General features: G+C 45.7%; 1 protein-coding gene across 2 annotated transcripts in view; it reads left to right on the plus strand.

Annotated features, from left to right (window-relative positions):
• The window catches only part of MAP2K4 (mitogen-activated protein kinase kinase 4), a 69,108-nt gene that overhangs the window by 24,092 nt on the left and 21,784 nt on the right, over positions 1-23,232 (plus strand). The window contains exons 2-4 of one of the 2 annotated variants that reach the window (XM_088176629.1): positions 2,264-2,366; positions 12,927-13,022; positions 18,563-18,737. In XM_088176629.1, coding sequence (XP_088032755.1) covers positions 2,264-2,366; positions 12,927-13,022; positions 18,563-18,737 — 374 coding nt within the window. The remainder of the gene's footprint in view (positions 1-2,263; positions 2,367-12,926; positions 13,023-18,562; positions 18,738-23,232) is intronic. The other variant, XM_014886830.2, reaches the window with a different exon arrangement.

Here is a 23,232-nt window from a genome sequence, read left to right on the forward strand (position 1 = left end):
AGTGGTCTGTAATGAACCTGTGCATAGCGAAATCACAGCAGAGCTGCTGCATCTAAAGGAGCTTTTTTGCCTCCAGTTAGAATGATGTGTCTCCAAGAAATAGAGACATGGAGTCAAAAGTCTTTTTTAGGATGAAACTCAAGGTCTGGAGTCCACAGCTGAAGCTATGGAGGGCTGCTGGGGAACACAGTTTGCTTTGGCTTTCCTCAGACTTTGCTTCATTTGACTCTGTTGTTTCACTTACAGTACGTTTCCATGTGATCTGTGCTGGATGGAAATTCCTGGCATTTCTCAGGATGTTCGTTTTTCCCAGTCACATTCCTAGTTCATCAACTGAGCTGAAACAAACCATCCTGTTTGCTTCCCAGGGGCAGCCTAAGCTTCTGTATTTGTTGGATTTGTAGAAAATCCAGCTTCAAATGATGGATTGCATAATTGAAACTATCCTTAGAAACTTGCTAAAGTAGAAATCAATGGACTGATATTTAACTGAGTTATAAAGTGTTCTGTCCCTGAGTAAAAACAGAAAGAAAGTTGATTGTATAAAGTTTACAAATAGTAAGAAGAGGAGCAGGCTGTGAGGAGATTTTCTGATGAGGGTTTGTAGTTAATTGTGTCAATATTAGTCTTGGGTCACTTCAGGTCCCCTGTTCTCCTGAGCTGTATAAACATTGCTGTGAGAAAGGGAAAATCTACAACACAATGTAACCACCCTTGACAGAGTGTCAGTGTGTGAATGGAACAGACTCAAAGGACAATGGAAGCAGTCCCTGGACCCATCTGAGGGCACATGTGTGCTGCCATGACAGGACTGGCAAGCAAGGGGCTGTGTGGCCATTCTCCATGGGCTCCTGCCCAGCAGCCCCCGGTGCCTGTGTAGCCCTGGGGGGAGCCGATGAGCAGGGGACGTTTCAGAGATCAGTGTTGCATCCTCCAGACCCTTTGCAGTAGCACTCAGTCTGGTTTTGCCCTGTGTGGGGGGACATGCCCTCGGGGAGCAGTCAGAAGAGGTGTGGGAGGTGGGTCAGGTGTGGTGTTGTACCAGGTTGTGCACTCACACAAGGCCCTCTGGTTGCTGCAGACGTGCCCTCAGCTGTGTGCTTTGCTCAAGGGACAAGCACGAGGTACAAAGTGCTCTGTGTGTGTGCTGGCTGAGGTCCTGAGTGTCAGCTTGAGATGGGTTGTTACAGTGGGACTGCTGAGGCACAGGCTGCCCAGAGAAGCTGTGGTTGTCTCATCATTCCAGGTTAGACTGGACAGAGCTTTGATCAACCTGACCCAGTGGAAGGTGTCCCTGCCCATGGCAGGGCTTGGATTGAGTTAATCTTTAAGGACCTTTCAACCCAAAGACCCAGGCAGTGGGAAGCTGGGGGGAGATTCATTTGTGAATCTCCTGGGAATGTGGGGGGAGAAGAGGCCTTATTTCAGGTATTTTGGTGTGGAGGAGCACAGGTTTCCTGTGGGCAAATGGGAGTAAGACAGGGGCTTCTGTACCCCAGTGGGAGGGCTGGGGAGGGAAAACTGCCTTTGTAGTCCTGATCCTTCTGTTGCTTGAGCAGGTCATCTCACCTTCAGTGGAAAATACAGAACCAGTGGCTGGTGCAGTGACCAGGACCTCTCCCACACTACTATTTGTTTATTTTGTGTTTCCCTCTGCTTCCTCAGTTGGCTGCAGAGCTTTCCCTCACGTGGTCACCCCTCAGATGCTCTCTGCTTGGCAGCTCACTTGGCAGGAGTGCACAGATACCCATACTCCCTCAAGCCCATTTATCTCCATTTGCTGCTAGCCTGAGGAGGATCAGGAGCCCCAACAGCCATCCTGTGCTTGGAGTGTCACATAAAAGACATCACAAGGTGCCCTTTCCCTCTTCAGTGCCATCCCCCAGGTCGGGTGGCGTGCCCAGGCTGTGTGGCAGGTCAGGCCTCTGTGCCCCATGGTTGTACATGGAGGATGCTCAGCCCTGGGGTTAGAGGTGCTGGGGTTGCTGGAGCCCTGACAGGTGATCCAGGTGCTCCAGCTGTCCCAGGAGATGCTGTGGATGCTTTGCTTTGGCAACTGCCTTGGAGTGAGCTGGGGAAGACCATGGTATGAGAGCTGACTCTGTGTCACCAACCCTGTGTCCTTAACGCAAGCTATGATTTGCGAATGTTATAAAATGTAAAACCCTTTTCTTACAATATGTCATTTTTTTTCTGTTTATTTCCAGATGCTCTCAATATTTTGTGCTGACAAAAAGTTTACTTTATGTTCGTTGTCTCCCAGGTAAACGCAAAGCGCTGAAGTTAAATTTTGCAAATCCACCTTTCAAGTCCACAGCAAGATTCACCCTAAATACTTCTGGAGTTCCTTTCCAAAATCCACACATGTGAGTATAAAGCCAACGGCACAACTAGTGGAACAACTTTGAAATGAATTAGCCAACACCCAGTGTTAGTTACATGCCATTTTGATTAGTCCAGTTATTTGTAGGTTGTTTAAATCTCTCAGTTTGAGTCACTGTAAAAGACATTTTTTCCAGAATTTTAAAAAAGGTTAAATTGGGATCTTCTTGGTTTACACCGGAGCTAATGCCTTCCAGAATTGATTGAATTGAGTATTGTAACTGATAATGCTAAATACACTTATACAATTATAATTAATGTCTAGACTGATTCACTATTGTTTTCCTATCTCTTTATTCAGCTTATTACTTTTTGTTAGAATTTATTGTTTCTGTGTTACTTGTGAAACCCATAACTGATAAAATTTTCAGCACTAAAACAGACAAAGGTTGAGGACTGTCATTTTAGCTACAGGGAGCTGTTAGGGGAGTTATGCAGAAATTAGGTCTCAGTGAGTTTTCTAGCCAGTTTAGCCCAGGATATCCCTGTCCAAAGTCTGAGAGCAAGTGTGACACAGAGCTGTTCCTGACTCTAGTGAATATCAGGGTACATCAGCACCAAAAAAGATCAGCTTTGTATCCTCAGATCCACCAATCTAGCTGGACAGTGCTGCTCTGCAGCTGGTCCCTGTTGCAGATGCAGCAAGCATGCAGAAGATATCCCACATTTTTCTTCTCTAAGGTCTCAGGAGTTTTGTCAGTGTCAAGTCTCAGAAACTGCACCTGCAGCCTCCCTGCTGCCCAGGCTCTCTGGAGTGTCCCTGTCACAGGCTGCTCCTGCTTGGCTCTGCATGTCACTACCTCTGTCCTGGAGCTCAGTGCCTTCTGCTTCCCTAGGGCATACTGCTGGGCTCTGTTCCTGGGAGCTTCTTTATGCTGGGGATGTTCAAACAAGCTTTTATCAAGTTAGAAACATGTTTCTGATGAGTTGTTTGTGGTAATTACAATATAGAGAAATTTTATAGAGTACTTTAGATGATTCTTAAAATCTTGAGTGACCTGTCCCAGCAAGTCTTCTTCCTTCCTTCTCTCTCCTCTCTGAAATAGAGTGTTCTTATTGGTTGTAGAGCTCACATTTAGATATTCACTTTTTGTGTCTCATCATATCATCAAACTCTTGTAAAGATTTTCTACAGAACCCCTTCTGGGGCTCTTTCATTTCTCTGACCTTGTTAGTCCATTAAATAAAGGAGTTAGTCTCAGCTAGCAAGTCGCCACCATCAGCCATCTATAGGAATTTGCCTTTTCTGTGTTTATCTGTGCAGATTTCTGTCTTGGATTCACTGGAAGTCACAGTGGTTCCTGTCTAGCACAGAAGAGCTTTCTTTGTCAGTCTGTGACATCTGAAGTTTCATGTTTGTGCAAGTGATTGTCAACACTGTCCAAGACAGGTGCTGCTCTTTGTGGAGTTGCAGTTGTTGGTAGGAATTGGATCCTGGGCTGGTAAATGGTGTTACTAGGTCTGAGAGCTTTGGGTTGTTTTGGGTTGGATGTGATAGCTGTTCAAGTACCAGAATTGATGGTGATGTGTCTGTGCTAAAGCTTTCTTGGGAGGCTGCAAACTGTAATGGCCATTTGTGTTTGAAAGAGATGGATGCTGTTAGCTTGGTTGCTTTCTCTGTGGTGAGGCTGGCTGAGCTTGGATGCAGCAAATTGTCCTCGTGTCCTTTCTGTGTACACAGCAGATGCTGTTCCTCCAAAGCAGTGTTGACATCTTCTGATTGCACATTTCTGTCAAGTCTTTGTCTCACAGCTGATGTATCTCCATCTCCTGCCTTCTTCCCTGAGATGCTGGAATGACTTTTTTCTCTGTAGGCTAGAAACCTTTTTTGGACTTTGGATTTGAACTGGATATTTCAGACCTCCTCACTCAGCCGTGTTCCTGACACAGAGTGTGTTTCTGTTCACCAAGCCACTTCTCAGCCTGGTGGATCCCAACAGCCTGGGTGTCCTCCCAAAATGACCACAGGCTCCACACTGCTGGGGATTGTCCTGGACAGGCCCTGCTGGTCCAGATGGGTGGATCTGAAGATACAGAGAGGTTAATTTCTCACATGAAATTTGGGATTCTATGGTTTGGATCCACCAATCCAGGGGTGTCCTGTTGCTTCTGCCTGAGATGGTGTGTTGAGCAGCAGAAAGTGAGGCAAGGGTTTGGAAGGAAGGTCCATTCTGGTTCTGTGACTGCATGTGGTGGAGGAGATATGTCTTGTTTGGTTCAGCTGGAACTTCTGCCACCAAACCTGCTTGAGAAGTGCAAAGAGATTTTCATCTAGGCATGATGTGTTTCCTGACAGTCTGTAGGGCATCCACCACAGTTGTAAACATAATTTTACATGTGACCTGTACAGGGCAAGACAGAATAGAACCTGAATTACAAACAGTAGTTGGGAATATAATTTACTTGAAAGGATGCAGTCTAGAGAAGAGATAAGAGTTTTACTGATGGCTGATGCCTGGTCAGAGTCAGTGAGGCTGTGTGATTACCATACTGTGCAGGCTGGGGAGCAGTTGAGGCTGTGGAGACCTGCCAGGTTAGCCCATGGCTCTTGTGAGTTCAGGCTGACTTTGTCACTTAGACCAGATTAACAGCTGCTAACTTTGTTTTCCCTGCAGCAGACGTTGCAGAGGCTGGAGGACACAAGCCATGGTTAGGGTGAGCTCTTCAAATTCCAACCCATTATACCAACTGGAAAGCATCCCACCTTTTACCTCATCTGTCCTGTGTCCAAGTAGGATTTAGGTCACAAACAAAATTAGATTACTCTGTTATCTATGTGGAAGCTTTACAGAGCTGTTTGCAGCTGGTTGCCTTTGTTAAAAGGAGATTCAGATGACACTAACAGGAGTGATGTGGTGAGGTGTGACTGTGGCTGTGCATGGCAGGATTTCTGGCTGGGCTGTGCTGCCCATTGCTCTTGAAACCAAGGTGGAAACCATTTGGCTGTAGGTGAGATTTTTTGGTTTTCTGGAAAGCTTTGTATTCTTGTGCAGTGATATTTGGATATTGACTTTTAGAGGATTTAGATCAACCTGCTAGGAAAGGGCAAGCACAGAGAATGTTGTTTGGCATTTGATTGACAGCATGCTGCTTCTTGAGTGTTCTGTCTGCTGGCTGGGAAGTCTCTTGACTGTCAGAGTTGCCACCTCTTGAGAACCTGATTACCAGAGCATTGCAGTTTTCCCTGAGAAGGTGACAAAATGAACTAATTTGTCTTTATATACAAACTTGATGTTTGACATGTCTGGCATCCAGTTGAACACCACAGTCTCCCTATAGCCTGTGAGTGTCTTCATGGATTTATTGGGACTTAAGCTTTCCAGAGCTGCCCTGCATGGAGCTTCTCCTTGTGACACCTGGGAGAGCCACACACTTTTCAGAGAGCTACCCCAAGAGTGTGCTGGATGTTCTACTGAACTGTCAGGGCTGGATTCTTCAAAAGCCAATGGAGGTCCAGTTGCATATCAGACTCTGCTGCTTCCTTTTTTTCTGTATAGTTCAGGGACTGTTATTCCTGGAAAGGTTTTTTTTTTCTGGTTGTTCCAAAGCCTCTCTGTGGTGCCTGTTGCTCTTTTAATCTCCTCTTAGGCTTTCCCATACCCTTCTAGCACGTGGGGTCAGGCTCTGTAGCTGGTGGAGCTCTTTAGGAAGTAACCTGAGAGAGTTCCTACCATTTTTGAGAAAAAAAAACCAAACCAAAAACAAACCCAAAACCTAAACCCCAAAGGGAAATATCCTTAACTGGCATGTTCCCTACTATTAGTGTGAATTTTCCTGTAAATATTTCTCTGTCTCTTCCTCATTTCTGTAATTATCACTTCACATCTTTATTATTACTGATTTCTGTTATTTTTCTGCTATGTGATACCTTCCTGTGGCAGGGAGTGCTGCCTGGAAGCCTTGGGGGCATAATTCAGAGTCAAAGGTATCAAGAACTTGGTTTTTCTTCTGTGACTGAAGCTGTCCCATTTCCTGAAAGTTGCAGAATCTGGATGTAATCACTTGTATTTTCAAGTCAGTACAAGTAAAATGCAACCTTCAAGGCCTCAGCAGAGACATCTCAGTGTTTAAGGGTGCCTGTGGTAACCAGGCTTTCACTTTTCATACAAACATCAGTGCTGAAACAATGTTTCTTCTGTAATATTTTCAGGAGCATTTTTTTAAAACGGGTGAATTTTGCCTTGTATTTAACGTTCCTCTTCCTTCCAAGAGTTTACAAGTTCATTTGGGCAGTGATCTCTGCATGACAGAGATTGTGGTCTGTACCAGACTCGAGTATCTCTGGCTTCAAGTAGGTCACTGCTTCAGAGAACATGTTGCCAGAGTCAGTGTGAAATTTTCACTGAATGTGCTGCTTTCAGTTCTGTTTTTTTGGTGTGTTGTTTGTTTGTTGTTTTTTTTTTACTTTTAAAGTTTTGGTATTCTTTAAGTGCAAATCCTCTCTGCAAAGGAGCTTTTAGCTGTCTGCAACTCCCAAGTTAAACTTGTCTAGCAGCTTCCACATCCCCTGGAGCTTCACTGCCCTGGTAGGACTGTTCTGTTCTCTCTGTAAGGGTTTGATATCCCAGCACTCAGCTTCTGACTTTGGGCCTTCTATGTCTGGAATCAAAGTTTGGACCTTGTGTATCTCCATTCAGCTAATTCATGTGAATTTTTCAAGGGTGCAGAGCACCTTGTGGCCTTCCTGCCACACTGCATGGACCTGGGCTCCTCAGAACTTCTGGACACTAGTGAGCCACCCTTGGGTGTCTAAATCAAATCCAGCCTGATGTTATGGAATGACCTGACTCCCATGGGTTCCAAGTGCTTCACGAGTGCTGAGTGATTGAGGTGTGCAATTATGAATTGTTGCACAAATCTCTGCATTCCCCATCCTGTGGATGGGAAACTGGGACATGCTATCTTTTGGAAGAGGCAGAGATTAAGCCAGAAGCTTGTGATGGAGAGTTCCACAGGGATCTCTGATCTGTGATCCATAGGTAGCTGTGTGTTACCTGTCCCATCTGGGCATGGTTGGGAGCAGCTGTCCTGGTTCTTGTGCACACAGCCATGGTCAGAGCTGCTCATCTAGGGCTAGAATTTGGACCTTGCAGCCTTGACCCTCTTGGTGTGATGCATAGCACAGGGCTTGGGGTAGGCCTGTCCCCTCCATGGTGGGAAGGGCAATAATGAGTAAGAGGGTGGTGATGGTGGCAAAGCACCTTCCAAAGCACTGAGACCTGACCTGTCCTGCCTAGACAGGAACAGCAGCTGGGTGCTGGGATGGCAGAGGAGCCATGGTGGCCGAGACATTGGGTTATCCAAGGTGGGAGAGTCTGGAAGCTTCTCTGCCTGTCCCTGTAGGCCCTCATGGCAACACAGCCATCCTTGGCCACTGAGCTGGGACACAGATGTCTCACACACCAAGGCAGGAACATCCTGCAGTTCCTAATTCAAGGTACATTGGCTGATGCCTGGGCTGCCTCCTCAGGGATGTTTTCCATGGCATGTTGGGCAAAAGAAGATGGGATGGGGTAGTGGCAGAGCTGTTACGTGTAAAGGTATTTTTAATAGTGCTGTCCTCATTTTTCCATGTGGTGTATGGGTTACATCACTCAAGAATAGTGATTTTGAGTTGGCTATCAGATTTTTTCTACTGAGTTGAATGGTGTGGAAGGGGGTGAAGCATTCTGGGTCAGTGGGAATGAGAGAGGTGGAACAATGAGCTGGAAATGCTAATTTTCAACCTGAACTTCATTCAACTTGAAATCTCCATCAGTGTGGTCTGCTGGGACATAGAGTGTCTGGACAGAAGAGCAAAGCTGGGGATGTCTCCCTTGGGTAGGAGTTTCCTCCAGACTTCCCTTCTCATGCCTAGCTTTTGGTGAGTTGTGTTGCCTCCCCTTCATCCAGTGACATGGCTCCATGGGTGACCTGTGGTTGGCCAGGTCCTTCCCTAGGGCACATCTGAGGCTCCATCCTTGACTCCATCCATGCTCATGGCAGAAGCCTGATGTCTGCAGCCTGTGCAGGAACAAGTTGCTCCTGGGGGTGACTGTTTTCCTTAGTTAGTCAGCTTGGTTCCAAAAGCACAGGTTTATAAACCTGAATACAAGGTCAGTGCTTTGATAATACCTTGTGTAGTCTGCTGAGGAAGATGATTTAGGGAAGTTTGTCATCCTGGCTGTGAAGAATTGGAATTTCCCCCATTCTGCTTGCTGTGCATGAGATGAGAGATGGTGCTGCCTTTCTTTGAAAGCAGTTCAGGGCTTCAAGCTGTGGAGGATTTGGTGTGGTTTAAGTTTTGGGTTTATGTAATTCCTGTGGTTGTGTCCTGATGGTTGTGAGGTAGTGCTGGCTCTGACAGGAGCAGAGCTGTCCCATCAGTGTGCAGTAGACCCTGGGAACTCTTGAGCTGCAGCCCTCTTCACACATCCAGGGGACACCTCTGCTCCTGGCACAGCTGCACAACTCACACCAAGATGTAACTGCTGCAGTGCTTGTTTCAAAGCAGGGAAAGTAGGTCGAGGAGTTTCAGAGTTGCTATCTATCAGCTCTTGCCTTCATGCTGTTGTGTTGCCAGAAGCAAAATTTTCTCCCCTTCTTTCCTTACCTTTATTTTGAGGTGCTGCATCTACCTGCAAGTACAGCTGTGTATATGCTCTAGGAAAACTGGTTGTAAGTCTTGGTGTGTGGAGGCTTTGAAAGCCTTCAGGACACCAAAATACCTCAGTCTTCTCTGGAGGGCTCATGAGAAAATGGGAGACCACAGCTACATTCATGTTGGACTTTTCCATAAATAGCTGATCTGTTGTATTCTCAGAGTATTTTAACACTGCCATGTTTGTCCCTTTTACCATTTTATCTGGAAAATTCTGTAAGTTGTTCTAAAATTCACATTTTGTGCTTTGTAGGGAAGGTGAGATGTGATGCCATCTCCGAGCATTCAAATGATCTCACTGATTTTTCACCAGTAACTTTTTATGGTTAAGGCAAGATCCAGAATTCCATTTGACAGCCAGAAGCTGCTAAAATTTCTCCCTTTCTCCCTCCTGCCGTGAGCAGTCCTTGGGACTTGAGCTTTTTGATCAAAATAATCCCAAGCCACCGGTGTGTTTCCTGCATCCCAGAGTGTCCCGGGGATGCTCTGAGCTGAGTTCGCTGCTGCTGTCCTGCCCAGGAGGGAATTGCTGTGTCTGAGCTCCTCAGTTTCTAAGGCAGGCTCTGAAAACTCATCAGATGGAACTGGTTGCCATTAAATTTTTTCCAGGGAGCAGGAGATGCTTGTGCTTATCTTTATAAACCACCTGAGAGCAGGGGATGCCCTCTTGGCTCTCTGTAGTTCCTTTCTTCTAGTCCCATGAATCTTTTTTTTTTTTTTTCTTTTTTTAAATCCAGGGTCAATGGGGCCATAGTTGTCCCATCCTCACATCCCCTGCATGTCTTAGGGACTGGTGTCCTGGCACAGGAGTGAAGTCCTCAGGCTGAAGACAGCCCAATATTCCCATGTTCTCCCCTCTTCCTTGGGCAAGTGCAATAACTGCTGGCTTCCTATGCAGAACGTGCTGGTGTTTGGAGAGGAAAATAGGATGAAGTGGAATGTTACGTGTAACATCTCTGAGTACATGTGTATAAATACACACAGGTTTGTGTGTACACCCATTTTTTGGATAAATATCTTGTTCAATAATTATTTACAAGTAGCAAAGTAGAACATGGCTTATACATTGGGCTGAGCTTGGTGCCTGTGTGTCTCTGCTGTGTTGAGCAGCTGGTGGAACTGGGCTCTGACCCTGAGGGGCTGTCAGTGTCACTGTTAATCTGAGAGGGTCGGGCTTGGACCACCACAGTTCATTTCTGATTGGACTCCAACCCTTTGACTCCAGATGGAAAACCACATTGCTGCAGGAAACTCCTACAAACCACACTCGGAATAAACTCTGCTCATTGCTGCTCTGTGTGCTTGGGATCCCACGTTTCATCAGAGCAGGACTGGCACATCCTTTAACTCTTCAGACTTCAATCTCCAACTCGTAGTAAAATGGCTTTTGTTTTCCCCTGGCTATGGAAAAGTGAGTCAACTCTTCTGCTTCGTGGGTTCAAACTGAAGGAATCAGTCATTGTTTTTATCTTCTGTACACATCGAGGAATGGAGAATAGAGAGAAGAGTCTTCAGATTCAGAGACTGCATCGACCCCACAGATCTTTGTCAACAATTTCTGTCCTCATTCTTTGCACAAATGAGTGACTTCCAGCGTGTGCCCTGGAGGATGTTGAGTCTGAATGAACAGGATGCACACAGGAAAATCAGCTGTTAACAGAGTAGTCCTGGAAAGAAAGTATCTTGTGGTGGACAGGATGGATGTGATGGAGGTGGGGATTGGCCTGTGGGACTGAACTGGTTTTACTATTCTGCTTGTTTGGGGAACAGGCTTCTGAAAGGACTCAAATTATCTGGGTTTGCTACGTATTTTGTCTGCAAAAACTACAGACATCCTTGATAGCAGGTGGATGTTCTTGCCTCATACCACAAACACCTTTTCATTTTAGGAAACCTCAGTAAAGAGAGAGCAAATCATAAAATCATAGCATGAACTTGAGTTGGAAAGGACCCACAAGGATCATCGAGTCTCCTGGTCCTGTATCCTGCAAAAATCCTGCCCTCTGCTTGGCAGTGTTATCCAAATGTTCATTGAGCTCTGGCAGCCTTGGTGCTGTGACCATTCCCTGGGGAGCCTGTGCAGGGCCCCACCACCTTCTGGGATATCCAACATAAATCTAAATGGCCAAGCCAGTCTCCAGTGGATTATGGCAATGCTGAACAGTCTTCTTTATTGAGCCTGTTCTAATTCCTTCCTTCCTAAGATAAGCTTGGAATAAATCCAGGTGAGCAAATGGTCCTTCATGCCTGGCATAAGCAGTGCCTTTGCAGAGACAAGTGTGGGTCAGTTGGAAGTGATTGTTGCTGAAATCTCTTGCTCCAGCAGTATGAAGGTGGTTGTCCTCTCTGAGGAGCACAGGAGCTTTGCTATAACACAGCTTGTGTTCTTTTCTCTCTGATATTCTAGGTGGGTATTTCACACCAGTGATACAGGGGAAAAGTGGGTGTCTAAGAACATTGATTTAGCTCCTTACAGCACCCTTAGTTTTCTGTTAGCATCCTTGCAGAGCTTGCAGCAAACCAGCTCTTGGCTCTGAAGGGTCAGTGAGAGCACTGTGCTCCAGCAGCCATCACGGAGGAGCCCAGCATGGAAAATCTCACCACACTACTGGAGCCTGGGAATCTTCACCTGGTCTGCACAAATCTTTTGTCTTAGAGAAGGGACATTTTAAATAAAAGTTAAATTTGGTCTGCTTGGTCTTGTTAAGAGCTCTTTTGGTCACCACACTGAAGTAGCTGCATCTCTACATAAACAGTCTCTGTCTTGCAGTCAGGTGCTTTCTGTGTCTCCCATCTGTCCTTGTCTGCCACAGAAAGAAATACATGACCAGGTGCATTCTTGGCAGTGAATTTCAGTTTATTTCCTGCTGTGATGCAGCCCAAAGTTTGTGGGATATTGTTCAAAAAGAGAAGTTGGACTTTTCCAGACTTGGGTTGTAATTTTTTGTCCTACAGAACTTTAAACTAGAAAAACCCTTCCTTAGAGTATTTGAAAGGAAACCATTTCTTACAGTTGAATTAGCAGTGCTCATTATCTGCCCCTCTCAGGTGGTTCCCACAAGGAGCTGAGCAGAGCCCCTGGTTCCTTTGCTGGCCATGTGTCCATGGCTGCAGTGGTCAGTGGTGCAAGGATCCAGGGCTTGTTCTCCACACAGTGCTTAGCAGAAGCCCATCTCACCCCAGCTCCTCCAACTGCTCTGAGAGAACAGGTCCTCATATTGAGAAAAATTTCTAGAGCTGGACAGCTTGAGGGACTCTGAGATGCAGAATACAATTTTTGTTCCTAGAGAAGTCTCTGGTGCAGAGTAGTGACTAACTCTTGTCAGTTGTAGGGCTCTGGAGGGAATAAGTGAGGATGTAGCTGTTCAATTCATTAAGACTGATTTGGGAGAGGGGACCTGATGAACGGCAAGCCCACCTGGGAGATACCACCAGTCCTAGATTGGTGGATTCAGGATGGAAGCTCGATTTTTAAATTTTTTTAAGGGAAAAAAGTTGTTAGTAAGATCTGCCTTAGCACAAGCAAAGCAGAGCAGGGATGGTCAATGTGCCTCAAGGGAAGTAGCATGTCACTAACATACATATATTTTGCTAATAAGTTAATAATGCATGTTTCTAATTGTAGTAATAATACAGCTGGAAATAATAATTCTCATTGCTGTAAGAAAACAAATTGCTTATGACTTAATATGTTAAAATGAGTTCAAATCATCGGGTGCTGCTTTGCCCCCAAGGGGGGGAGATTGCTTAGGTGGAAACTGGAAGAAAAAGGTCTGGCTGTGATTTGTGCCACTGAGTGCTCAGTGGGCAGTGTGACTAGCTGAGTATTGTGTTGTACATTATTGTGTCATGTGATAACAGCACCATGTTTTCCTGTCATTTCCACAACTTTTCCTGGCTGAAGTGACACACAAGCAACCCTGGGTAGTAATCACATTGTCCCGTTCAGTTTCAAAAGGAGAGAAGCGGACCTCATCCAGAAACTTTCCAGCAGGCTACAGTAAGCTTTCCTGTCTGTTAGCCATTGTCAAATCTTCTCCATCCCGCAAAAATGGCATCTCTTAATGAAATTGTCTCAGAAATAGTGTCATTCCATCGGGTGATTGCTGTGTAATAATGATTTTGCAAACTATTTCTGGTCTGTATTGAGGTTATTTTGTTGATTTTTATGGTTGTGCTCGTGTCTCTGCTGTTCTTTCTCAGGGAGCTGCCCATGACCCAGGAGAGGAAATAAAAAGAATCAGCATTCTCAGAAGTGTTGTTTAAATTAATTAGCTCAGAGTTTTGCAGTATTATTCTGAAGTTCTTGACTCCAGTTTAAGCTTTGAAATGCCAGCAGTGGTGGATTCAGTGAATGTGCTGTAGTCTGGCTCATGGCCGAGTCAAAATGAGTTTGAGATCAATGTGCTCAGTTAAATTCAGCTCAATCTTCACCATGACGGGTGGAGAGGTTTCCTCCATATAAGGGCAAGGTTAATCAAAATCTGTTGTAACTCAGTATTTTACCAGGGGAGCTTAATGCAAAATATTGACATTTTAAAAGCCTCAGGCAAGACCTGAAGCCAGGGAGACTCTTAGCAGCCTTGACCATGTGCTGGGCTGAGACATGTAGGCTGTGGAAGGGCTGTGCCATTTTCTGCTTTTTGTTATTATCTTTATTTTAACATTTTGGAGGAGCATAAAAAGCCAGAGCAGTGCCAGGGAGAATTTCAGCCTCTTGGTCACAAGGAAAGGGAGCAAATGTGCTTTGCTTAATCTGGGTAGGTCACAGGTGCAAAATTATTTCCTTCCTTTGCCACATTTTCTGTATCTCTTCTTGATGCTTAGGAATCTGTTACTGAATATAATGAAGCCTCAGGATAGCTTACATGAATCAGAGCAAACCCAAGTTAGTTCTGCCCTTCTTGGAAGGATGATGTTTGTCATGAAAAGCAAAAACTTCTTCTTTTGAGAATCCAGAAACTTTGTGACAGCACCAACATTTCCACCTCTTTAGGAAAAGGAACAGAAAATTTCTTCTGGAGACCTTTTCTAGTGAAATTCAGAATAGGGTTGATATAACCTATTATAATTAGCATGAAAACATAGGGTCTGAAAACGGTTTTAGAAATGACACAGACTTTGAGATAGAAGAAACAAAACTCTCTAAAACCTCTCCAGGCTGTCTGAGAGCCTTGGTAGGAATGTGTCAGCCACAGTCCTAAAGCCTGTTTGTACTCTGAAGTTGCACCGTGTCATTTGAACCCTGCAGTTTGCCTGGAAGCTTTTTTGTTAGGGTTTACATTTTAGCTTTGACTGATGGACTGCAAATCACTTTTTAAAGTATCAGCCTTTTTACCAAACTTATGGAGAAGTAGAATATATTCTCATTAACCCTAGTGAAAATAGAAGCTTTAATGAGAGACTTCTGAGCAGAATCCAGCACCAGGCAGGCTTGGGAAGCACAGCTGGGTCGCTTGGATCTTCCTGTTTCTGCAGATTTTATTCATGTCAGCTGTACCATCGAATATATCAACTTTTGGGCTGCTTTGAATCCTGCAGAGCTCTCAGCAAAGTGAAACAGAGGAGATAGGCAGCTACCTACAGCATCTTTTTGGCCTTGCTTCATGTCTGTTAACTTGCAATTTTGCTTAAAATACCCACCAGCTTTTCTCTACTTCTTTCAACAGTCCGTTTTCATGCCAAGGAAATGCTTGTTTTTAAAAGTTGTGGCCTCTCTGTAGTTGGTTATTAACAGCAGGGCTCGGGATCTTTCACACCCTGTCTGGGAGCTTCCCAAGGTCTCCATGGGTTCCACAGGAGATTTTGGGGTCCCCTGGCCATCCCAGACCTTCCCATGTGTGTCCAGCTGTGCAGCTTGTGGCGAGCAGCCTCGTGGCCGTGCCGGACCCGGCGGTGCCTGGCGCCAGCGCCCGCCTGCCTCCTGCCAAGCTGGACACAGCTCTGACAAAGGACAACTGTTTGGAGGAGTTGTTGTCTTGCTTGGTGCTCCTAATCCCTGGAATAACTGCTGTGACAAGCATAGTAACCATCTGCAGTGAGACCGACACATTGGTGCCTTTCAAGTGCAAGGATCGCAGCCACCTCCTCGGCCTCTTTTTTTCTTTGCTTTTCAAAAGCAAGATGAGGAGTTGGAAGCTCAAGCCCTGGATGAGTTTTCAGGAGCTGTAGTTACTCTAAGGTGCTTTTACAAATGCTAATTTTAACTAGAAGAGTATCTAGCCCACTTCAGCTGTTCATAATGTTTTTTAAAATCGTATATGAAGCCCCACAAATCTGTCTTATACATCCTGGGCATTTGGAGAATATATGTCAAATTTTGCCCAGTATTCCCAGCCTTAGAGAGAAGGTTGGATTGCACAGCTTAAAAACCAAATAAGGCACATGTCTGCTGACTTCTGTGCAAACTCTGATGTGCACTAATCCCAGGGACTGGGCACTAACTGCTTTTTACCTTCACTAGATCCTGGGCTGTGGTGTTCTGTTATTCTCTGAAGCAGGCTGCTGTAGTATGCAGATATACTACCAGGATGTAGTGCAGGGTTTAGGCAGGCTTTTTTTCACTTGGAGACATGTCCACCCTATGGATTTATGTCCTCACACATCTGCAGCAGTACAAACATACAGATAGGTGTCCTGCACTTGCAATTCAGTTTCTATTGCCTCACTCAGATTTACATCAAAAAATTCCCCATTTAGATCAATGCAGAGTGTTTGTGTGTTTTTGGCATGGGAATAATCTCTTGGGCTTTTGATTTACACTGAAAAATTCCTGATACAAAGCGTCGCATTTTTACATTAAAGCAGTTATTGCCTTCCAGTTACGACTCTTGAGGTGGGCTGCTCTGCTTAAAGGAAAACTGCCCTGCTTGCATGTGGCAAATCAGCTAAATGAGCAAAACCTCTATTCAAGTGTCTGTCACTCTGTCAGACTGGTAATTTGGTTATTTGACCATTTCCCTGGGTGTTTGAGAAGAGCAAAGCAGGAGCTGTGGTTGCGAGACAAGGCAGATGGCATCATAAATACATAATGGAAATGGAGCCAAGCTCCAGGACGGGAGGGTTTGGGGGTGGTAATGCTCTGTCTCCGGGCAAACCCCTGGAGAGCTGCAGAGCCCTCGGTGCAGCCCTGGGGAGGAGGGGATATCCCCCAGATCCCACCTTGTTCCCAGCAGCTCGAGGCACCATCCTGCAGCTGCGGAACAATGGCCCAGATCTGCTTTCACACCACAGCTGGGGACACACAGGCTGCTTGTGTGACAGGGAAATAATGAATTCCAATTTGCTTTCCCTTCTGCTGTAGGGTCAGAAAAGCAAAGTTTCCTAGTCTGAAAAACAGGGAAGAGAGGAGAAGTGTTTAATTGCTTATTTGAATAAATTACCTCAATGTTTAAATTTTTAACTCCGTGAGAACTTTGATGCAAAATGTTATTTTCAAACGAGCTAGAAAAGGAGCTCAGTCAGTGAAAACTCAACGTTTCATCTTTCTGCCCTTTTTCCTCTGCTTTTTTGAAGAGGATTTAGCTCTCAAAGATCATGCTCCTTCGTGCCCTCCAGCTGGCAGGAGGTGAGGCAGGAAATACCCATTTGTCTGTGCTTCCTTGGCATGGTGCTTCTCACCTCCCTTCCTCCCTCAAAACAAGAACCATTTTTATGGCACTGACTAAACAGGATGGTGGAACAGTTAGACAGCAACCAGTTCCCAACAGAAGCTGTCTGTGAGACACTTGGCACAGGTGGAGGTCATGTTTCTTTTCTTTTTTTTTCCCATTTCTTTTTTCCTCTTTTCTTTTTGTCATTTTGCTGCCTCTTTTTTTTTTTTTTTTTTTTTTTTTCATTCCTTGCTTTTTAGTAAGCAATTTCCATGGAGAACCCCACTGAATGCAGCATTTGTTATGCACAGAAACTCTGAGATGGCATCTGTCCCACCTGTGCTGTGTTGTAGCACTGTCAGGTGGTTTCCCAAATCATTCCTAAGTGCAGTGTAGGGGCACTGTAGGGACCAGCAGATCGAAATCTTGAGCTGGGCAGGTTAGAGAGCAGGAAACACCATGGTAGACACAGCCCAGCAGTGGGGAGAGGAGCTGCTCCCAAATGCTTTCATCAAGCAGGTCAAGGGTTCAGGGCATGCAGCTGCTCCAGTGCAGCAGCACTAACCCAAAGTGCAGCAGAGGAAGCCATTTAAACTGTAGCTGCTCCAGTCAATTGGCCTTTTGCCCTCTCAAAACCCAGGATCCCAATAAATCCCTGTCATGGTTGGGTCCCCAGCTGGGTGGTGTTTGCAGCTGCTGGTGACCAACATGGGATTTATCAGCGTGGAATTAGCCGTGACCTGTTTATTCCTCGCCTGATAAACTCAATAAGCTCCATGTGTTTGCTTGAATCCTCCATGTGTGTTCTGCTCATTGGGCCAGACCCTGGACAGGCAAGTGGGGGCTGGATTCCCCTGAGCACTGAGGTTGATAGATCTCTCCTCTATACAGGGTGGTCACAAGTACTTGTGTGCTTTAAAATCCATGTGAGATCAGTGTGCCCTGCAGTGGGAACTGTCTGCATTGCTCTTAATGCATCTTGAAAGTGGAAAATGTGGGCTTTTGGCTTACTTCATGACTCAAGAAGTGTGAATCAGCTAATTAACTAATGAAAAACTGAAATTCTGCATGGCATTTTAAGATGGAAAGTGTTGCAAATACTTGTGCATTTCTTGCTAATTCAATGGTAGCATTGCTGCATGTGAATGAGCCATTGGGGGTGCCTTTGAACTCTTCTGTTCACAAATTTTGGATATTCATCTGCTCCTTACCTGTGCAAATCATGGTGGCTTCAGTAGGGGCAGGGTTTACCTGAGAAAGTTAATTTTGGTGCTTGGTGAGGACACACCTGAAAAGGCAGATTTTGTTTTCTTATGTCACAAAGAACTTGTCTTGGTTTTTATAAATGATTGGCTCTTTATTTGGTTTTGGATAAATTCAATGATTATCTAAATGTATTAAATTTTGGGGGTTTTGGTTTATTTTCTTTTTAAATTGCAGTTCTCCATTAAGAGCAAACTTTTCCTAAAGTCTCACTGGTTCACCCAGAAGAGCTTTGCCTGTATTGATAGAATCCCAGCTGGAAGGGAGGCAGGTGCTGGGATGTGGTGGTATAGAGCAGCAGGAGCTTTGGGGAGATGGGCTGAGAGTGCTCGTCAGGCTCTTGGTGCTGCATGTTATCAGATCTCCTCACAGCCTGATGTATTTTGTGCAAAGTAGAAAGAACTGTGTAAATGAGTGCTTAGAATGACTCTATGAGACATATTGAATTTTATGCTGCAGCTGGAGAAACTTATCCTTAATTGAAGCTGTGGGCAAGTGTATGTCATTTTTGATTTAACATTTTCCCTCACCCCTCCACCCCCACCCCAACCAAAATCCTTCGTGGAGTCAGATTGTTGCTGTAGCTTTGTGAACCCCTCTCTTCTAATGTTTAATCAAGTGCTGAAAAGAGACATTTAAAGACTATTTAAAATGTGGAAAAATTGCTTCCCAATATTTTTGACAGAGAGAGACTGAGAACACACAGCATTGAATCATCAGGAAAATTGAAGATTTCCCCTGAGCAACATTGGGATTTTACAGCAGAGGACTTGAAAGACCTTGGAGAAATTGGACGAGGCGCTTATGGTTCTGTCAACAAAATGGTCCACAAACCAAGTGGGCAAATTATGGCAGTTAAAGTAGGTGATGCCCATCCTTACATTTGTCCTTCAGTCCGTTGGGATGCAGTGTGATGGAGAATTAAGGTTCTTCCATCTAGCACCCATCTACTGCTCTGTTCTATTTATTTCTGGTGTAAAGGCTGCTGTTTGCTGAAAATACAGTGTATAATGGGCATGTTTGCAGGTGATTTGTGAAGTTCTCATAATTGCTGTGCCCTTTTCAAAATGTCTATCAGGAACCTGCTGTTCTGAGGGGATCACACGTCTCTGGAGACTGATGATGGGGCACGGGCCTTTCACCTCTGGGTCACTGGTTCAGGTACAGCCTAGGCTGGTGGTAGGCACAATTTGACATCTCATAGCTTCTTGGTGTCTTTTGTGAAATAAGGTAATGGCTTAAAATTAGCTGTTTATGTCAGCATGTGCCATGGTGTGGCCTTGCCAGGAGGAGCTGGAATGGAGTGGATGTCTTCTAGGGAATGCTGTGCTCTTGCTGATGTATGATGGAGTGTCTGCTTTGTGCTTACCATGTCAGACTGTCCTGGAGGTGTAAAGTGTAGCAGGTTTCTTGACTGTCCATTTTCTGCTTTATGCTACCCAAAACCTCACCTTAGAACCAGGAACAGCCTCCTCTCCCAGCTGGGCAATAATTACCTGCCACAGCAGTGCTGTTCACTGGGCATCTTTGAGGAGCTACTTGTCCATGGAGGTGGGCAGCAGCTGTTCTCTGTCTCTCTGGACCTTTCCTTTGCTCACTGCAGGTTGCTAATGACATCTGTCTTTTAACTCTGTCGATGATATCAGCTGTAAGTGCTCTCATGGCTCCCAGGAAAAAGCAGAAGTGAGCCATGCAGGAGTCTGTGTTGCTGTCTTTTCCAACTCTCTGTCTTCTTCGGAATATTCCCTGATCCAATCTGGAAACATTTGCCCCTACTGGTCTCACATGCCAAGCAGACATATCTCAGCCCCAGCTGCTCTGAATATAATTCCTACCTGTCTCTAGTGTGTCAGGTTACTGGAGTGACCCCCATCCTTTGATCTTCTCCAGTACATACTGTCTTCCTCACAGTGCTGGGATCACTTGCTAGGTCTCTTTATTATTTTTGGTCACCATGCTGCTGTTTCAAGCTGGGTTTGAATCCCTGAAAGTCTCCAGTGGAGCTAGATGTTGCCTGTAGCTAAAGGCTGGTTTCTTTCAGTTGCCTTTGGTAGAACTCAAGTGTAGTTTGCAGGTGACAGGTTGAGAAACATTGATGTAGTGAAATGATTCCTGGACACCTCCATCTTCTCAGACTCAGGGTGTGTGACCTGGGTACCTGTACTTTTGCTAAGGGTGTGAAGGGGGCACACCCAGAGCTGAGTGGCTGTTTACCAGAGCTCTGCTGTGGCTACAGCCATGCAGAGAAGGATGCTTTGTTGGATTAGCTCATGCCATGGAAAAGATGTGTCTGCTGGCACAGGGATTCTCTTGTCCCATACTGTTTGCACAAGGGCTTTTCAGCATCCTAGGTGAGCCTTGTCACTGTTGAGGGCCCATGGTGCAGGTACAGCCATGTGAGAGGCAGAAGGCACCAATTCTGTATCCTTGAAGCACATGGCTGGAGATGGCATGGTGCAGCATGTTGAGCTGGCTTTCCCAAGGGATGAGGTGTGTTCTGAGCCTCGGGGGTTCTGGGCTTGGGGGCTCACTTTTAAACAAGTCAGTCTGATTTGTTTACAGTGACTAAACTGTGAAATGTTAAAGCTGTGGACTGGGCTGGTGCCATCTTCTTTTCTCTGACCCTATTTCTTTTGGGTGGAAATGACTGGGCCTGCTGGGAAAGAAAGGTTGGAGGGTTTGAGCAACAGCATCGTTTCTAAAACAGTAGTGGTAAGTGACTGTTCTCTTTGTCCCAGTGGGGAGAAAACACAAAATTGAGTAAAGGAAGACCTGTGGTTGGAACAGTCAGTGAGGCCTCCATGGCAGCAGCAGCAATTCTCCAGAGTGGATGGTGCAGCTCTTTGAGATGAGGTTTCAGGATGGGGCTAAGCTTGTGCTAGTGACTAGTTCATCCCACACTCCTCAGATTTTCCTCTCAGCCTCCTGATGCTTTTGGGGCAGCACAGAGTGGTTGTGCATTTGTCTTCTGCTCCTCCTCTATCTTAATGTGTCCGTGTTGGGGACTGTTCTCCTCCTGCTCTCTCTTTCTCTTGAGCGTTGTGGTCTCTTCACCGTGGAACTGTTGCCTTCAGCCATGTGTTCTCTATAAGAGAAGTTAGAGAAGGGAAATTGAGTTTTGTGAGAATGTGTCAGTTTAGTGAGGCCTTGGCTATGATCTCCATGGCACCTGCAGCTCTGTGGTGTGGCACCGTGCTGGGGGCAGGTGACAGGATCCCCTCACAGCTGCGTTGTGGAGCCATTACGAGCCATGTCTCGTTATTTGGTTGAGCTGATGTTGCTCCTGTGCTTCCCCAAGAGCAGCACCAGTGCAGCAGGCACTAAAAGGACATTCAGCACAAGGAAACAGCTTTGTGGAAGCTGCAAGTGAGAAGTTGGCTGTTATGAACTGCTCACTAGATGCAGAGAAAATTGGTACAGGGACCTGTCCCAACTACTCCTCCATCTTTCACCACTCCCCAGATTTCCACTACTGTTGCTGCAAATTCCCAGCATGGTCAGGAAGGGCTATGTTCTGCTTACAGCTACCATGACTAGGCCTGTCACCCCATTCTACCACAGGAAGATTCAAATCCTCCTTGTTCTGCAGGTGTGCAGTTGAAACATTGCTCATTTCCCCTTGCTGGAGTCTTCCTCTGGCTGAAGGCAGCTCCTGCTGTGCCAGGCCAGCTGGGCACCTCTGGGCACTCATCGTGCTCCTCTCAAAGGGTCTGGCTGCCAGAGCATATCTTCAAATTCTGTTCCCAGCTCCTTTCTCCTGCTTTTTGTAGCCTGTCCTGCCTTTGCTCAAGGAATAGTTCCTTGAAGCTTCCCAAGCTTTCCCCTGTTTGGTGTGTGTGGCATTGGTGCCACAGGGCACACAGGCTCCTGTGCCCTCTGGGCTCCCCCAGCACAGCCTTATTTTTGCTGCACATCCGGTTTTTCTTACCACTGAAGGAAAATAATTCCTGAGGGCTGAAATATCACCAAAATAACTTGAGATCTGCAGGTGGAGACACTGTTTTCTTTCATTTTTCCCTGTAACTCATTTTGGTCTATCAGCCTATGTGTCCTGACAGATGCAATCCTGGCACCTTCAATGAGTCTCCTGGCATGGGCAGGGCTGCCAGGACCTCGGTGAGTCAGGCTTTTCATCTGTGCTCCAGAGTCAGTAAAAAAGGAGGAAATGAGCCTGAAGTGAGCCTCATTGTATCCCTGCTAAAAGCACTGCAGCACAGCTTCAGCTGGTGGAGCATGGCTGGGGTGATGAGCTCTTGTCCCTCTCCTCTACCCTTAGTCATTCTCTTGGAATACTCGTTTCAATGACAAAAAGACATTCTGTACCTCTTTGGGAATAGGCTGGAGTGGTCTGCAGGGGCAGGGACCTGGTTCTCCTGTTGATGCCACCTGCAATTGTTTGTGCACCCCTTATGCTTTCTGCCATAGAGAGCTTCTTCCTGGAGCTATCAGGAGGAGGGGGAGAGGATGAAGGAAAGAGGGATCCAATTCAAGAGGATTAGTGTTCAAACCTTTCTCACTTTTGCCCCTAGAAAATGTTACGCTATGTTTTCCTAATCTCCAAATTTTTATTTCCATGTAAAAACCAATTCTTTCATTCTTCAGGCTGCTTCCTTTCAGATCTTCCTGGAGATGCACCTTTTTACTCTGGGTCAACTGTCATCACAGTCTTCCTGTCACTGAAAATACCTTTTTCATTTTCTTAAGGATTTTTTGGCATATGAGGTCAAGACTTTTCCAGGTGGAAAAGAGAACAGCCCAGTTTTGTCCAGTGTCAGATCTGGCTATGCAAACCAATAAATGCAAGGCCAGTTTGTATGCTGAATCCTCACCTTCTCAGGTTTCTCTTCCTGGCTCCTCACTGTCCTGGAAGAAATCTCTTTTCCTACATCAGCTCTTTGTGATCTTTCCTGGTCAGGCTTCCAGTTCTACCCACTGTCCTTTGATTTTGCTTCTGGTTTCTTGTTTCTGTGTTAGTCTGGTTTTCCCAGTCTTTGGCAGTCTGTAAGTGACTTGTGTCCATTGTCCTGAGCTTCCCACTGTGCAGGGAGCCCTGGTTCCTCCTTAGGATCTGCTCCAGTGCTGACCTGGTTTTGCCTGAGAGGCTCCACAGTATGGGCAGTTCTCCAGCCCTTTTTGTATTTGCTTCCACCATCACCACATGGTGTTGTCCCAGCTGCTCCAGGGACTGTGCCTCTTGTTCCTTGAGGGTACCACAAATTAGAGGCACATAGGGAAGCCCCATTTATTTGGATGAAATGTTTTCTTGGGAAACTTGCCCAGCTGCTGAGGGCTGTAATTTCTGTGCTGAGGTTTCCTTCTGGCCCTGGTGAAAGTTCACACAAAAAGGATGCTTTA

Source organism: Sturnus vulgaris, chromosome 20, assembly GCF_052056855.1.
Source record: "Sturnus vulgaris isolate bStuVul1 chromosome 20, bStuVul1.hap1, whole genome shotgun sequence".
NCBI classification, from domain to species: Eukaryota; Metazoa; Chordata; class Aves; order Passeriformes; family Sturnidae; genus Sturnus; species Sturnus vulgaris.